The sequence below is a fragment of the Mixophyes fleayi genome, chromosome 3 (genome assembly GCF_038048845.1).
Source record: "Mixophyes fleayi isolate aMixFle1 chromosome 3, aMixFle1.hap1, whole genome shotgun sequence".
Classification (NCBI taxonomy): Eukaryota; Metazoa; Chordata; class Amphibia; order Anura; family Limnodynastidae; genus Mixophyes; species Mixophyes fleayi.
In genome coordinates, this window is record NC_134404.1 from 79,511,209 (window position 1) to 79,524,369 (window position 13,161).

Below are 13,161 nucleotides of genomic sequence, written 5' to 3' on the forward strand. Positions count from 1 at the left end.
GGATGTGCACGCAGACTTTGTGCAAATGATCCTTAATGTGTCAGATAGCTGCATTGAAGGAAAGAATATGCAGTAGATGCTGGTTCTTTAAATAGTGCTAACAAATGACAATTATTCAATGGTAGATTCCCTGCTGAATCCAGTTAAATCAAAACTGTTAGTATATGTCCAATGTCACAAAAGGGCAACACTAGGAAGTAAATTAACATATCTATTATTGTTCTATATTTTGACATCACTATCTATGCATGTGCAGTTATTTTTCTTTCTATTATTCACAATTATCACAGAATGTTTTTCTAATTTAATTTGTATGTAGCAGTTAATTTCTTGCTAAAAATAAATGTGAAGAATGCCCGGGGGTACAGCATGAAGCTAATAAAGGCTGCATATGTATAAGCCTCATTTTGCATATAATTAGTGTAACAGAAATAATGGAGGATCAATTTGCATTGAGGATTGATGGAGACACATACGCCTTTCAGTCAAATACATCTATCTATGCATGTAGAGCCCTAGCACTATTATAATCACATGTAAAGCCCTAACACTATTATAACGACATGTGAAATAAAATATAACCTGTACAGATTAGCAATGAAAATACTATTTACTACAGTTCTTGTCCAGCTGGGGAAAGAGAGTAGCAGCAGACAGATATAACGGCTAAGCCTGTAGAAAATGTATTCAGGTTACAATACAGGATCTTTCTACTGAATATTAAAGAGCAGTTATAAACATATGTATGTAAACAATTCTAAACTTAGGCAGAATTGTGTATCTGTGTTGTCATTTTTTTTCCCTGAAAACTACAATGGATGCATTCTGGTTCTCAGTTCCTGAGCCAGGTAGCCCTCCTGGTATTGATGTCTCTGGGGAGTTATAATGTGCAGTACTGGTACTCAGCATCACGTGAACCTCTCTCACGTAACAACAAGCTCTGGGAACCAGTGCAGCCATTTATAGAACTACAGGCATGACTGTATAACTTCTGCAGCATATATTAAAGAGGAAATCCTAACGCAGAGACAGCTGCAGATAACTGAGTAAGAGTGATGCGTATTGTAGCAGAGTATAAAGTGCCATACCTCCCAGCTTCACTAATATAGATGGGACAATTCCTGTTTTGAGGGGACTGTTACTTTTGTCCCAATCCCAGTACAGTTAGGACAGATTTAATGGTGCGCTTACCAGAGGCAAGTGTGTACAGTATTGAAGAGGTGTTTTTAGGGGAGGGGAAGGAATCTAGTGGGGCTCAGTGTTTCGGAAGTGCTGGTCATTGCATCAGAGGACGTGGCACGCCACAAAATTGGCATAGACATGTCATAAGATGTGTTATGTGACTTGAAATTAAAATACAATAATATCTTATAACACTAACAAGAATTCCCAGTAATGTGCATCCATACACAAGAAAAGCATCCTGCAAATACACACAATAATACAATACTGCATGCATGCAATTTTTTTGTTATACAAATGGACAGACACACTTGGTATACATTTACAGTGCACAATACACAAAATTGCATACATGCATAGACACACAGAATAAGAAAGCCACACTTGCACAATTACATGCAGTCACACAGATTGCTCAGGCTATAAAATCAACTCCATAATTCCTTTCGGTGCCAAATTAGGTGCAACAGTTGTGGAAGCATATTAACCCCTATTCTGCTCATTTGGATGCATCAGCATTTAGAATTATGGAATGAAAAAAGTATTATGTGGTGGAAAATAACTCAATCCTGTGAAAGCCAGGACACAAGTAGCCCTATGCAAGAGACAGTCTTAATTTAGCTTTAATTCTACAAAAACAATTTCACACTGGACAATGACTGGGCAATGTAAAATAAATCATTCTCATTATATTCCAAATAGATTATTTAAATCAATTTATTTCTAGTTATTTTTTACTATCAACAGCGATTAGGGCATACCTCCCAACTTTATAAATTGGGGTATCGAGACAAATTCGCGTCACAGGGGCATGTCCAGTGCTTCCACCACACTACACCGCCCCAGCCCCATACTCCTTCCCTAAAAAGACAACCCTTCCACTATGCAGAGCAGTGATTAACAGGAAATACCTACAATGGGACAAAGCTGTTTCGATCGGGAAAACTGGACAGAGCCCTCAAATCAGGACAGTTTGAAGGTATGACTATGTTAGTTTTGTTTAATAATCACTTATGCATAACATTTTCCAATTCACTCATTTACTCACCGGCACTTGCACGATGAGTAATTGTTTGAAGATCGGTATGCTTTTGTTCCATTTGGCTTGAATTGAGCTATACCTAGAGCCTGAATACTCCTATGGTACACTGTTTGTTGAGTCTATTGCTTGCTTCAATTTTGGTGACAACACCATAATTATAGGAATCTATAAAATGTTTAACGACTGATATCCCTTACTTCACATTAGCCTCTAAATACTTATTTAACTACTTTAAATGACTGACACAAGACATAAATGTGGCAAAATTAAAATAAGTTTATTTGCAAATATGGTGGTGGTGAAAAGAGCAGTCAGTACGACATCTGCCAGGCAACCAGGATGTCCCAGCATTAACCATGGGACATCCACAAACGGGGGGGACAACCAAAACACACCGCAGATGCACATATCTACCTTACTTGAACTATCTGTCTTGGGCACTACAGAACCCGCAACCATTCTGGGCCAAAGGAACGCAACTACAAGCTGACCCACTGGGGCGGTACGTGGACAAAGACTATAGATGACTCATCAAAGAGAGGCGGATTCAGCATCCCCACTTCTGTAATGTGTGCCCCAACCACCAGCCATTGACTGTACTGCGTTTTCTAACAACTTGGCATTCACAATCTCCACCAGCACGCCAGACATACAAGAAACTGTCCACCGTTACCACAGAACAGCCTGAGAATCCATAACAGGCACCTGAGGTCAGTCAACTAGGGAGGGGGGGGGGGGGGGCGCAACTTCCTGAACTCAAGAGAATGATTCACTCCCCGCCCCATCAATCTTATAGACTATACCTAGTCCTCCCCTACGATATCAGATGGGCATACTCAAATTAAACTTTTGACCCCAGAGGACTAGCTACAGTTTAGTGATACAACCTCAGCTTTTAATATCCTTCATGCCTACTTCACCCTTAACTTCTTATTCTTACTAGTCCTATTGATTTTGATGAAGCCAGAGACTGAAAGATAAGAAACTTATAATTCTAATTTATTTAAACAGCTTTCAAGTAATAAAAACTGGGACTGTCCCTGGGAAAACCAGGACATCTCTCCCATGCCCTCTCAAATTAGCGTGGTTCATTTCTTAAGCTTTATATACGCTTTATAAATCTTGTTAAAAGGCAGTTGTGTAACAGTAAAACCAGTCAGGTAAAAACCTGCTGTATTTGCCATTAATGTACAGAAAACTCTTCCCGAGTAACAGGAGCACATCATAATCTGTGTCTCATAGGGTATGCTTGAGGTTAGCCTAAGGCTCTTCTCGTAGAACCAACACTGTTGGTTGAGATATGCTGAGCTTAACATTACACTGGATGTTAAAGGAAATGTGTATATTTATAGAGGAGTGGTAAAGTTCAAGAGCAACGAGACATCTACAGAGAGGCTCAAATACATATAGCAAAGTGTGCTTTTACTATTAATAGCTATAGAATAACTGTGTTGGCGTTAAGAAGGATTCATTTAGTCTACTGATCAACTGCTGCATAGAGAGAAATGTGTCCCAGGTCTGCTAAAAGCAAGACAGTAACACATTCAAAACTCATATTAATGGCATTCACTATGTGTAATTCGGATCTAGCAATGGAGGTTTGTATTTGTTCCTGCTTATATAAAACACTTAAGGTACAGGGTATACCTTTACCTTCTTGTTATTATATGATATATATTTGTATCATGACCCCATTGATGTATAGTGCTACTTAGTATATATTGGTGCTTTATAAATAAAGACTACTACCACTACAACTACTAGTACTAATAATAAAAATAGCCTCTTCAGTGTCACAATACAATCTCATAACTTACACATGCAGCTCAATTAGAGATGCCCATTTTCAAAATCGCTGTTTTGCATGTAGATGCAAAAAAAATTGAAGAAAAAGAAGTCAGTAAGTTGTGATCATTCTACCATCACTAGCGCTTGAAAACACAATTGTTCTGGGACTGTGAGGGTCAGCGCCCGTGAGGATGAGACTTATCCTTGAATAGTTTCAACAGAGAAGACTGCTTCAAGTTAATGTGCCATTGTTGCTTCCCAGATTAGTGTAGTCAATGAGAGGTTGTTTTGTTAGACAGCAAGAGTGCCCTGGTATTTACAGTTTAACACTTGTGAAGAAAGTTGCTGAAAGAGTATTATCAGAATTTTCAAAGGATAGTGATACAAGCTAATTCATATTATTCCGACTAGCTATGTCTTTTGTTTGTCTTCTATTATTGGAAAATAAATTATAAATGTGTAATTATTAGCATGGCATTGTTATTTAACAGCTCTATGTGAAGAAGCATAGACACCTAAAGCCGTGTTTCTTAGACATAAAAGGTTAAGAAAAACCAGTATGTGACAGATATGAAGTGTTTCTTTTGCTGGTCCTGTACATACCATAAGCTGATATTGGTGAGCCCTATGCTACAAATAGAGAGTCAAGCTGCACGTAATACATTTGTATCTTACGGGACACCGTATAACAATGACCTTTGCAAAAAGTACTGTAATATTATTATCTGGAACAGAGCTGGGCCTGTGTGCTTTAAATGCCAGGGCTGATTTTTAGTCCCAGTCCAGCCCTGATCATGGGGACCATAATGAGTAAAGAAATGCTTTGTCTGCAACCAGGGCCGCCATCAGGGGGGTATGGGGGTACTGGCATATGGGTTTCGGGCTGACTAGGGAGCCCGCTGATCACCGGCAGGGAGGGGGACACTGCCTTTTTCACTAGTACTGGGCCCTACAATTTCTGATGGCAGCTCTGTCTGCACACATGGCTGACACCAGCTTCATATATGCACATTTAATATAGGTGGAAGAACAATGAAACAGACAGTTTTTTATACTTGATACTCCTCTCACAGCCCTAGCATGATGGACAGGTGACACTCCCTCCTTCCCTTTAGAACAGAGCTCTCATCATCTGCTGCTGTTTGATTGTTCTTACTGGTTACTGCAGACACAACCTGTCAGCCTGCTGTATCTCTGGGAAAATACATTTTCAAAGCATGTAAGTTAAATGAGACTTCATACTATTATTTTATCACACATATGTATTCTATCTGTTTATCTTTAAACTAGGCGCACTGCTGTACAAAACTGTAACTCTGTCTGCAGCCTCTCTCTGTAGATTGCCAGCTAAATACCTATTTCCTCTTTTAGAAGCCTGTGGCAAACACCTTCCTTTGTCACATTATAAAGGTCAACAGCACAGCTGGAACAGCCTCTGGTACATGAAGTCCCATTACTCTTTACCCATATTCTTACAGTGGATCTATATGACATATTTTTTCCATGTGGCTCTGTTCCTGGACAGTCAGTGATTTACTTTTCCCTGCGCAGGAGCTGCAAAGATGTTTTTTTACATCTGCTCTTTCCTTTCCCCCTGAAGGGGCACAGGGTTTCCAGAACTGTGCCTGCCCAAAGTACATTACTTGGTGCATTATAGTTCATCTGGAGAAGAATCTCTCAGATAAGAACCTATTTGGGTATGGCTGGATACTGCCACCAGTGGCTTGTGGATTATGCTTCCATTGTCAAATCTATGGAGAATTTGACACATGAACACCTGCTCAGATGACATTAGCATTTGGAAAAAATGGAATCCTTTCACAGCTTGATAAATACACTCATTTTGCTGTCCCCATAGAGATCTATGGGGACTGCAGTACCAGCCGTTACATTACTGAACGTGGCTTTGATAAATTATCCCAGTACTTAAATGATCCTTTCCTTTCTCCTGCAAAAAGTGGCATTCTCACAGGAGTTAAGGCTTGATAAATAGGCCCCTTACTTTCTATAACAACAGAGATGCATTGGTCAGATATATAGCCAAAAGATCAAAGATCTAACAAAGCATGATCAAAATAACAGGTTGATATACTGTTACTTTAGTATAGTTCCTGATTGGGCTAGTGGATTAAAAAAAAAAGAAAATTCTCAACAATGTACTCATATCATTAACATTTGGCAAAATGTAAGAGCCTCAAGTAGTTATATTATTATTATAGTACATTTTCATTGTTGTTTTTTTTCTTAAAAAATAAACTATAATACTAATGCATTATCTTTAGAAGGTAGACCATACTTACCAACTTTATGAAAATGTTTTCCGGGAGCCTGCCGGGGAAAATGGGCGTGAGGGGGCGCCCCTTGTGACATAATGACGCAAACGCATCATTCTACACCAGGGGTGGGGCCAAATGCCACGATTCACGAAGAATCGCAGAATTTTGGACCAAATTCTCCAGAATTCTGCCCACTTCCTAGTGAAGAGGGCAGAATTCGGGAGATTGCCATATTCTCCCGGGAGTCCGTGAGACTCTCCCAAAATGCGGGAGTCTCCCAAACATTCCGGGAGAGTTGGCAAGTATGAGGTAGACACCGAGGCTTGATGCAGAGCGAGTTCTACTCCAGTTTACCTATCTTGTCTGAAATTGCTGTGTGCATGCATGTGCGCCCATGCAGATTTGTATGACTCTACCACTTACACCTGCGAGACAGGAGCTTTCTAACATATATGAGTACAGTAAGGGCGTCTGAAAAAGCCATATTATTTGCAAGTGTGTAACGTATGCCTGGCTCATGTGCTACTGTTTCCAACCAGCACACATCTTTAAATAGTTGCCACTTTGCATATAGTCACAATTGCGGCTTGCAAATTGCACCTACAATTTGGGAAGCAATTGATAAAAACTCTGCAATAGCTCCTTAAAGTGCAATTTTCACTGTCTGGCCCCCCTTCATTCTGCCTTCTAAGAATGTTCTGCTCAAATCTCACCAAGCTTAAGTATTTAATTGTATTATTAGCTGCATTATTCATAATTAGAAATGCCTATGTGAATATTTTTAGTGTTTATTGTTAACCAATTATCCATGACAAAATCAAATGTGAATAAATAAGTGTATACCGTTATGAATACTACATGCCATAAAATCGCTAAACAGATTGCTAAGACCATTTAATCCGTTCTTACTAAATGCAGCTCCAAAAAGAATGCATATTTAATGGCCTAATAATGCAAGACTTCCGGAACAGCAAATCTACGCTCAAATGTATGCGTTCAAATCTAAACTGAGACAAGAGCAGTAATCTTAATTTTGATTAAAACAAGCTCAACCCCTATTAAATATTTGTGTGCTTTGTGGCTGAATAACTTTTGCTTATTTTAAAGATCTTATGAGTAAAGCCTAGAGAGAATACACAAGTTTTCTATGCAAAACTTGGAAGTACATTGCTTGCTATGAATTTGAATTTTAAAGATTTATATTTTTGTAGGTTTTTTTTCGGGGCGTATAATGCCGTCCAATTTCAAAATTACTCATTATGCAAATACTGAAAAACCCTTTCACTTTGTAAAAGGTCACAGCTCTGGCATGCCTGCGATAAGTGCATTAGCCAGGGAAGAATTTGGTTGGCAGAAAGGCTGTCGATATGGAGCCCAAACATATTCATCAACATAACATCCTTCCTCTAATATCCAAATTACTGAACGCCAAAAAAACTGCTGTTGTTTAGTAGACAAGCCGATTTCCAGCTTTTTCTTCCATTTGGCTTCTGCCAGAATATTATCTTTAGCTCCCCAGCCGCATTTCGTGACAAATCAATTGTCATTTGAGAGGTTTTTTCCTCAGTATCTCACATTGCCGGCACTGCTGGTGAGCAATCAGTGGTCACAGTCTGTGTGTGAGTTTAGTGCAGCAGGACCGAGGTCTTCATTTTTCAAGTGTTTGCCTTTTATCTTTGCACTCCATGCTGGTGTATCCGTAATATCGTTGTTTAGTCACAATCCTTAGGACATCATTATCTTTTATCCCTATAGCGCTAGCATATTACGCAGTGCTGCACATATTTAATCACTCGCATCAGTCCCTGTCCTATTGGAGCTTACAGTCTAAATTTTTCACATAATATCTGATCAATACACAGGCAGTTGTTCTATGTGGTTATTTTATAGCATGATTGTTTCCTTAGACATAACTCACACTTGCCTACTCTCTCGGAATTTCTGGGAGGCTCCTGAATTTCAGGGAGTCCTCCCGGGAGAGCAGGCATTCTCCCATATGTGATGGGGATGGGGCTTAATGAGACGATTTTGTGTCATCAAGCCCCGCTCCCTGCTTTGAAATACCATGAATTTTAGCATTTTGAGGCAGGAGTGGGGCTACAGTGACGTAATAGCGTTGTCACGCCCCCTACTCCCCACTGTCACATGAACTCTGCTCCAGGAATGCCCGGATCAGAGGTTTAAAAAGTTGGCAAGTATGACATAACTGATTTCTATTATGTATGTTATAGGATAGTAGCAATAGTGATGGAGGCTGAAATGTCTTTGCTGATGTTGTTTTAGGGAGAATATCAGTTTTCAGAATCCCAGAATATATGTGAGCAGGTATAGTGTGATCCTCCTCATTCTCCCACAGGCTGTGATTGAATCGTTAAGACACTGCAGGATGTCGCAATTTCGCTTAGAAACCCTAAACCTATAGCATAGAGCTCCTATATGCCCCAGTTTTCCCAATACTGACCTGAGTTTTTCAGTTTTTAATTCAGATTGCTAGAATCCTAGAACTCAAATTCTTGATACATGAATTTAATTAATAGTATTACAGAGCTATTTATAAATCTGAATAAAGCCCAGCAAAAACATCCGCTTCTCCCTATCGATCAAAGGGTCACCTCAGTCAAAGCTACCCCCATACTTCCCTTCTCTGTCCTTTGAAGCTTTTCAATGAAACAACGCTGTATTATTTATTAAATCATTTATTTTAACTGGGATTTCTTTAAAAAAAAAAAATCTATTTTGAATAATTTTATTATGTTTATTATACCTATTTATCATTGATCATAGTCTTGACCAATAGCCCAGGGCGCATATAGTAACATCATTAAAATATCCACCTAGGTGAATACAGAGACATCTATAGTTACTATGGATTGCATCAACATTTCAGACCAGTATAATTAATTTCCAACAGGCACATTTAAATGGTTAAATTAGTAGCTAATGCAATGTATAGCCAATTGTAAAGCGCTACGGAATTTGCTGGCGCTATATAAATAAATGTTCATGATGATGATGTATAAAAAAAAACAAAAACATTTTATGTGATTTTATATATTTAAAGACAGAATAAGCAATTATAGAAAAATCAACTTCATCCCTAAGTACCATGATGGTTCTCAAACCACAACAACATACATGTTGTAATAGCTATTATATATTTATATAAACATATTTATTATTTATTTTACTTATATATATATAGAAGCATTAAAATGCCAGTGGGTGCTACATGATTTGTTACTTATTGACAGCAATTTGTGGTGTGAAAGCATCTCTCTACAGTAGAGTTATGCCGTGCATGCTTAGATTAGTAATTCCCTAGCAGGTAGTGAACAACAGATTGCCTAGACCTATAGTCAGTGGTGGGACTACAGACAGGGCTGCTATGGGGTCCAGTAGTGACGGGGGACTGCTGTTGCTTGTCCAATCGCTGCAGACACCCACTTTGCTTGTCTGAGCATGTGCCGGAGACAGTTCATTTACAGTGACGCCCCGTTTGGGTTTCAGTTTCAGAAATTAAAGCTCAAATTGTGCCTCACTGAGAAAGAACTAGCCCCCTGCATGCTTAAAAGACCAGAGTGGAGGCCTCATGGAGCAGATTGGCCAACATCGTTGGAACCCCCTAAACTTTTGCTATGGGTCCCAGTCATTAAGAGTCATGCCCTGAGTATACTACAGCAATAGCAGTAGCAGAAAGTACTTAATCCAACAGAACACCCTGAATAGGAGAAGCATGAGCTAATACAAATACTATTATTTATGTATTTTGTATTTGATAAATTACAAAATTGTTAGTCTTCTGATGATGATATGTCACACTTATAGAGACTCTGTGATAGGTCGTTTATGCAAAGGCTATTTAAAGTCTGTAGCAAAACAAAACAGATAAACATCCTCTCAAGCCATTTACCTAGGAGTCACTCTATGGCTTGGGCAATACCCATGTTAATTAGGATGATACTCAACCGGGTCAGCACGATAATGTCTTCAACTGCTGTCTCCCTACTAGACATCAGCACTCTATACCACCTAGATGCACTGGCCTGGAGCTTGGGACGGGAGGTACTCAGTGCTCTGCTCTACAAACAATTAGCATACTGAGCATGCCTCTTATCTGTCCCTCTCCCACACTGATCAGTGGAGAGGAGCAATTTATATTGTTTTGTTGCAGGGTTGCATAGCCTACACTAAAAAAAACAAAAACAAGAAGTGTATTATTAAGGGTGCTGGAAAATGAAAGGTATTAGAAAACACTCACCGTTTCTGTCAATAGCAAATGGCACATCACTGGTAACAATCTCATAATTGCAGATCTGACTGTACTGAGGAGAACAATCCTCATCCATTGCCTCCACTTGCAGGATGCTATCATATATTTTGCCCTCAGTAACTGTTGCTCTGTATGTGTTTTCTTTAAATACTGGGGCAAATTCATTGACATCATTCACTTGGATGTGGACCACAGCCCTAGAGAAAAGAAGCATGGAAAAAACAGATTTTCAGTGAATCTTTTTGAAATTAATTAAACAACTTATGATACCGTAGTCCGCATACAAATTGCTAAAACCATATATGTGTATGTGTATATATGTGTATATATATATATACAAGTTAACCCGTGCATGATACTCATGCATTCTAGTCAAATCAAGCTACTTAAGGTGTTAAAAAGGTTCTTGTCATGCATTTGGGCCATAGTCCAGGCCTCAACCACCAACCACTCCCCACTGTCACCCCCCGGCAACCACCAACCACTCCCAACTGTCACTTCTCCTTCAAGAAATATATATATTTTTTTTTTTTAAATCTTTATAAACACTTTTAACAATTAACAAATTAAATTAACAAATTAAAAACATCTTAGTATACCAAATTTCAGCCCTTTCTGAATTTTTTTTTCCACACACACTAAGAATTTAGTAGGTCAGTGTATAACTCCGCCCAGCAGGTGGCGCTGCAGCTTGGTTTTATTTTTTCCACACACACACAGACAGACTAACACACGCCACTAGACATTTATATTATAGATTATCAGTAATATTTTTTTTGAAGCTCACATTTAAAGAGAGCTGCAGTGATGACCAACGACTGCTAGGTTAACAAATCACTCCTGCACAGCAAGACCTGGGTTGTTCAGTGTACAATACATTTACGTTGATACATGAAAGTGGTATTTTATGGACATAAATGATATGTCTGTGACAGGGAGATGGCTAAATGTTAAAGGGGGTCCATGTCTGGATAACCCCCCCCTAACTATATTGTTACCTGTAGGTATGATTTCAGTGAAGGTCTCCCAACAATGCTGTGCAATTGCTTAATAACATAATTCATAGAGGTTATTAAAGTCACTCCAGCAGTACAAATGCAGAGTCAGAGTATATTAAAGGTGCATCGTCATATTGTTTTCCTTGGACTTCCTCCCTGTATACAATATTCTGTGGCTGCTCTTAACCGTCTTCATCAATTATAATCCCCTTTGTGGTGCATAAATTCAGTAAGTTATGTATGTCCTGCAATATTCTGTGTAATTACACCATCTCCGCACTGTAGATAGAGCAGGTGACATGTAACAGTGCTTTGTCCTTTTTTAAGTAATTCTGAATGTCTTACTACACAGTGGCTTTATCATATTATGCAGTTGTACAATTACAAACAAAATATGTTATAGAACAGTGAATGGTTCAGTGTTTTGAGATTTATACAGTGATCCTTGACAAGTGCATATATCTACATAAAGCACTGGCCCCTCTAAGTTATGACACCTTTGGGGCCCAAACTTCTGGTTTTTACTTGAGGACTCCATAGATTGTGGCCCACAAAAGGAGTCTAATCAGGAGGTTGCTGACACAGCTCAAAAAGATAAGACAAAGCCAAAATAAAAATACAAGCTTAATAATCAAGGACAGGCAGCAGTAAGACTGAGTAAAAGGTACAGGCTAAGGTCAGGACAAACAGATAGTAGCAATTTAAGGCATAGTTAGATTGTAAGTCTATGGTAAGGCTAGGTACACACTGAAGAATTTTCCGACTGACGTGTTATCTACAGCAACTTTCCCTTTGACCAAAGGTCCGATTGTTCGAACGAATAATGCATACACACTAGTCATGTTTTAGATGATTAACGAATGACCGACCGTCCAGGAAGCGACTTTGTAACGATATCCCCAAGAAATTTAAATAAGGGGCAGAGCAAGTTCGATAGTAACCATCCCAAACCTCATAAAAAAGCAAAAGGTAACACATTTTCTTCATACATTCGCTAGCATGTGTACAGTGAACGTTCGTTCTCAACCGCACGTATAAAAAAAATATTTTTATTAATATGAATACTTTGGAAGAACGACAAGCAACTGCTCTTTTTCTGCTCACTGTGGCAAGAAGACTGCAAGTACAGACCTGAAGGGAAAGAAAGAGAAAGAATAGATCTTGTTGGACCAAAGAGTGGTTCAAGAGGAGACTCATTCTCTCAAATGTCCCTGCTGCAGGAAATATGGGACAACAACCCTGATGACTTCAGTATTTCCTGAGAATGAATGAACCCACAATCCAGGAACTGCTCCAACTAGTTACCCCCATCATTCAGAAGGACACCCATTTAAGGAGATCCATATCTTCAGAGCAGAGACTGGTTGCTACCCTAAGATTTCTGACAACAGGAAGGACACTGGATGATCTGAAGTACAGCACAGCAATTTTACCGCAAGCTCTGGGTTTGATAATACCTGAGACCTGTGATGTTATTATTGAAGTTCTCCATGAACAGTATATGAAGGTTGGTAATCATAAAAAGTCTTTTTTAGATATAAATGTATAATTTTATTTACATATATAAAATTAACAATATATATATATATATATATATATATATAT

At 38.8% G+C, this 13,161-nt stretch overlaps 1 protein-coding gene across 1 annotated transcript in view; it reads right to left on the minus strand.

Annotated features, from left to right (window-relative positions):
- Positions 1-13,161, minus strand: part of CLSTN2 (calsyntenin 2) — a 707,966-nt gene that overhangs the window by 152,925 nt on the left and 541,880 nt on the right. The window contains exon 4 of the mRNA XM_075201886.1: positions 10,547-10,755. Within this exon, the coding sequence (XP_075057987.1) occupies positions 10,547-10,755 (209 nt within the window). The remainder of the gene's footprint in view (positions 1-10,546; positions 10,756-13,161) is intronic.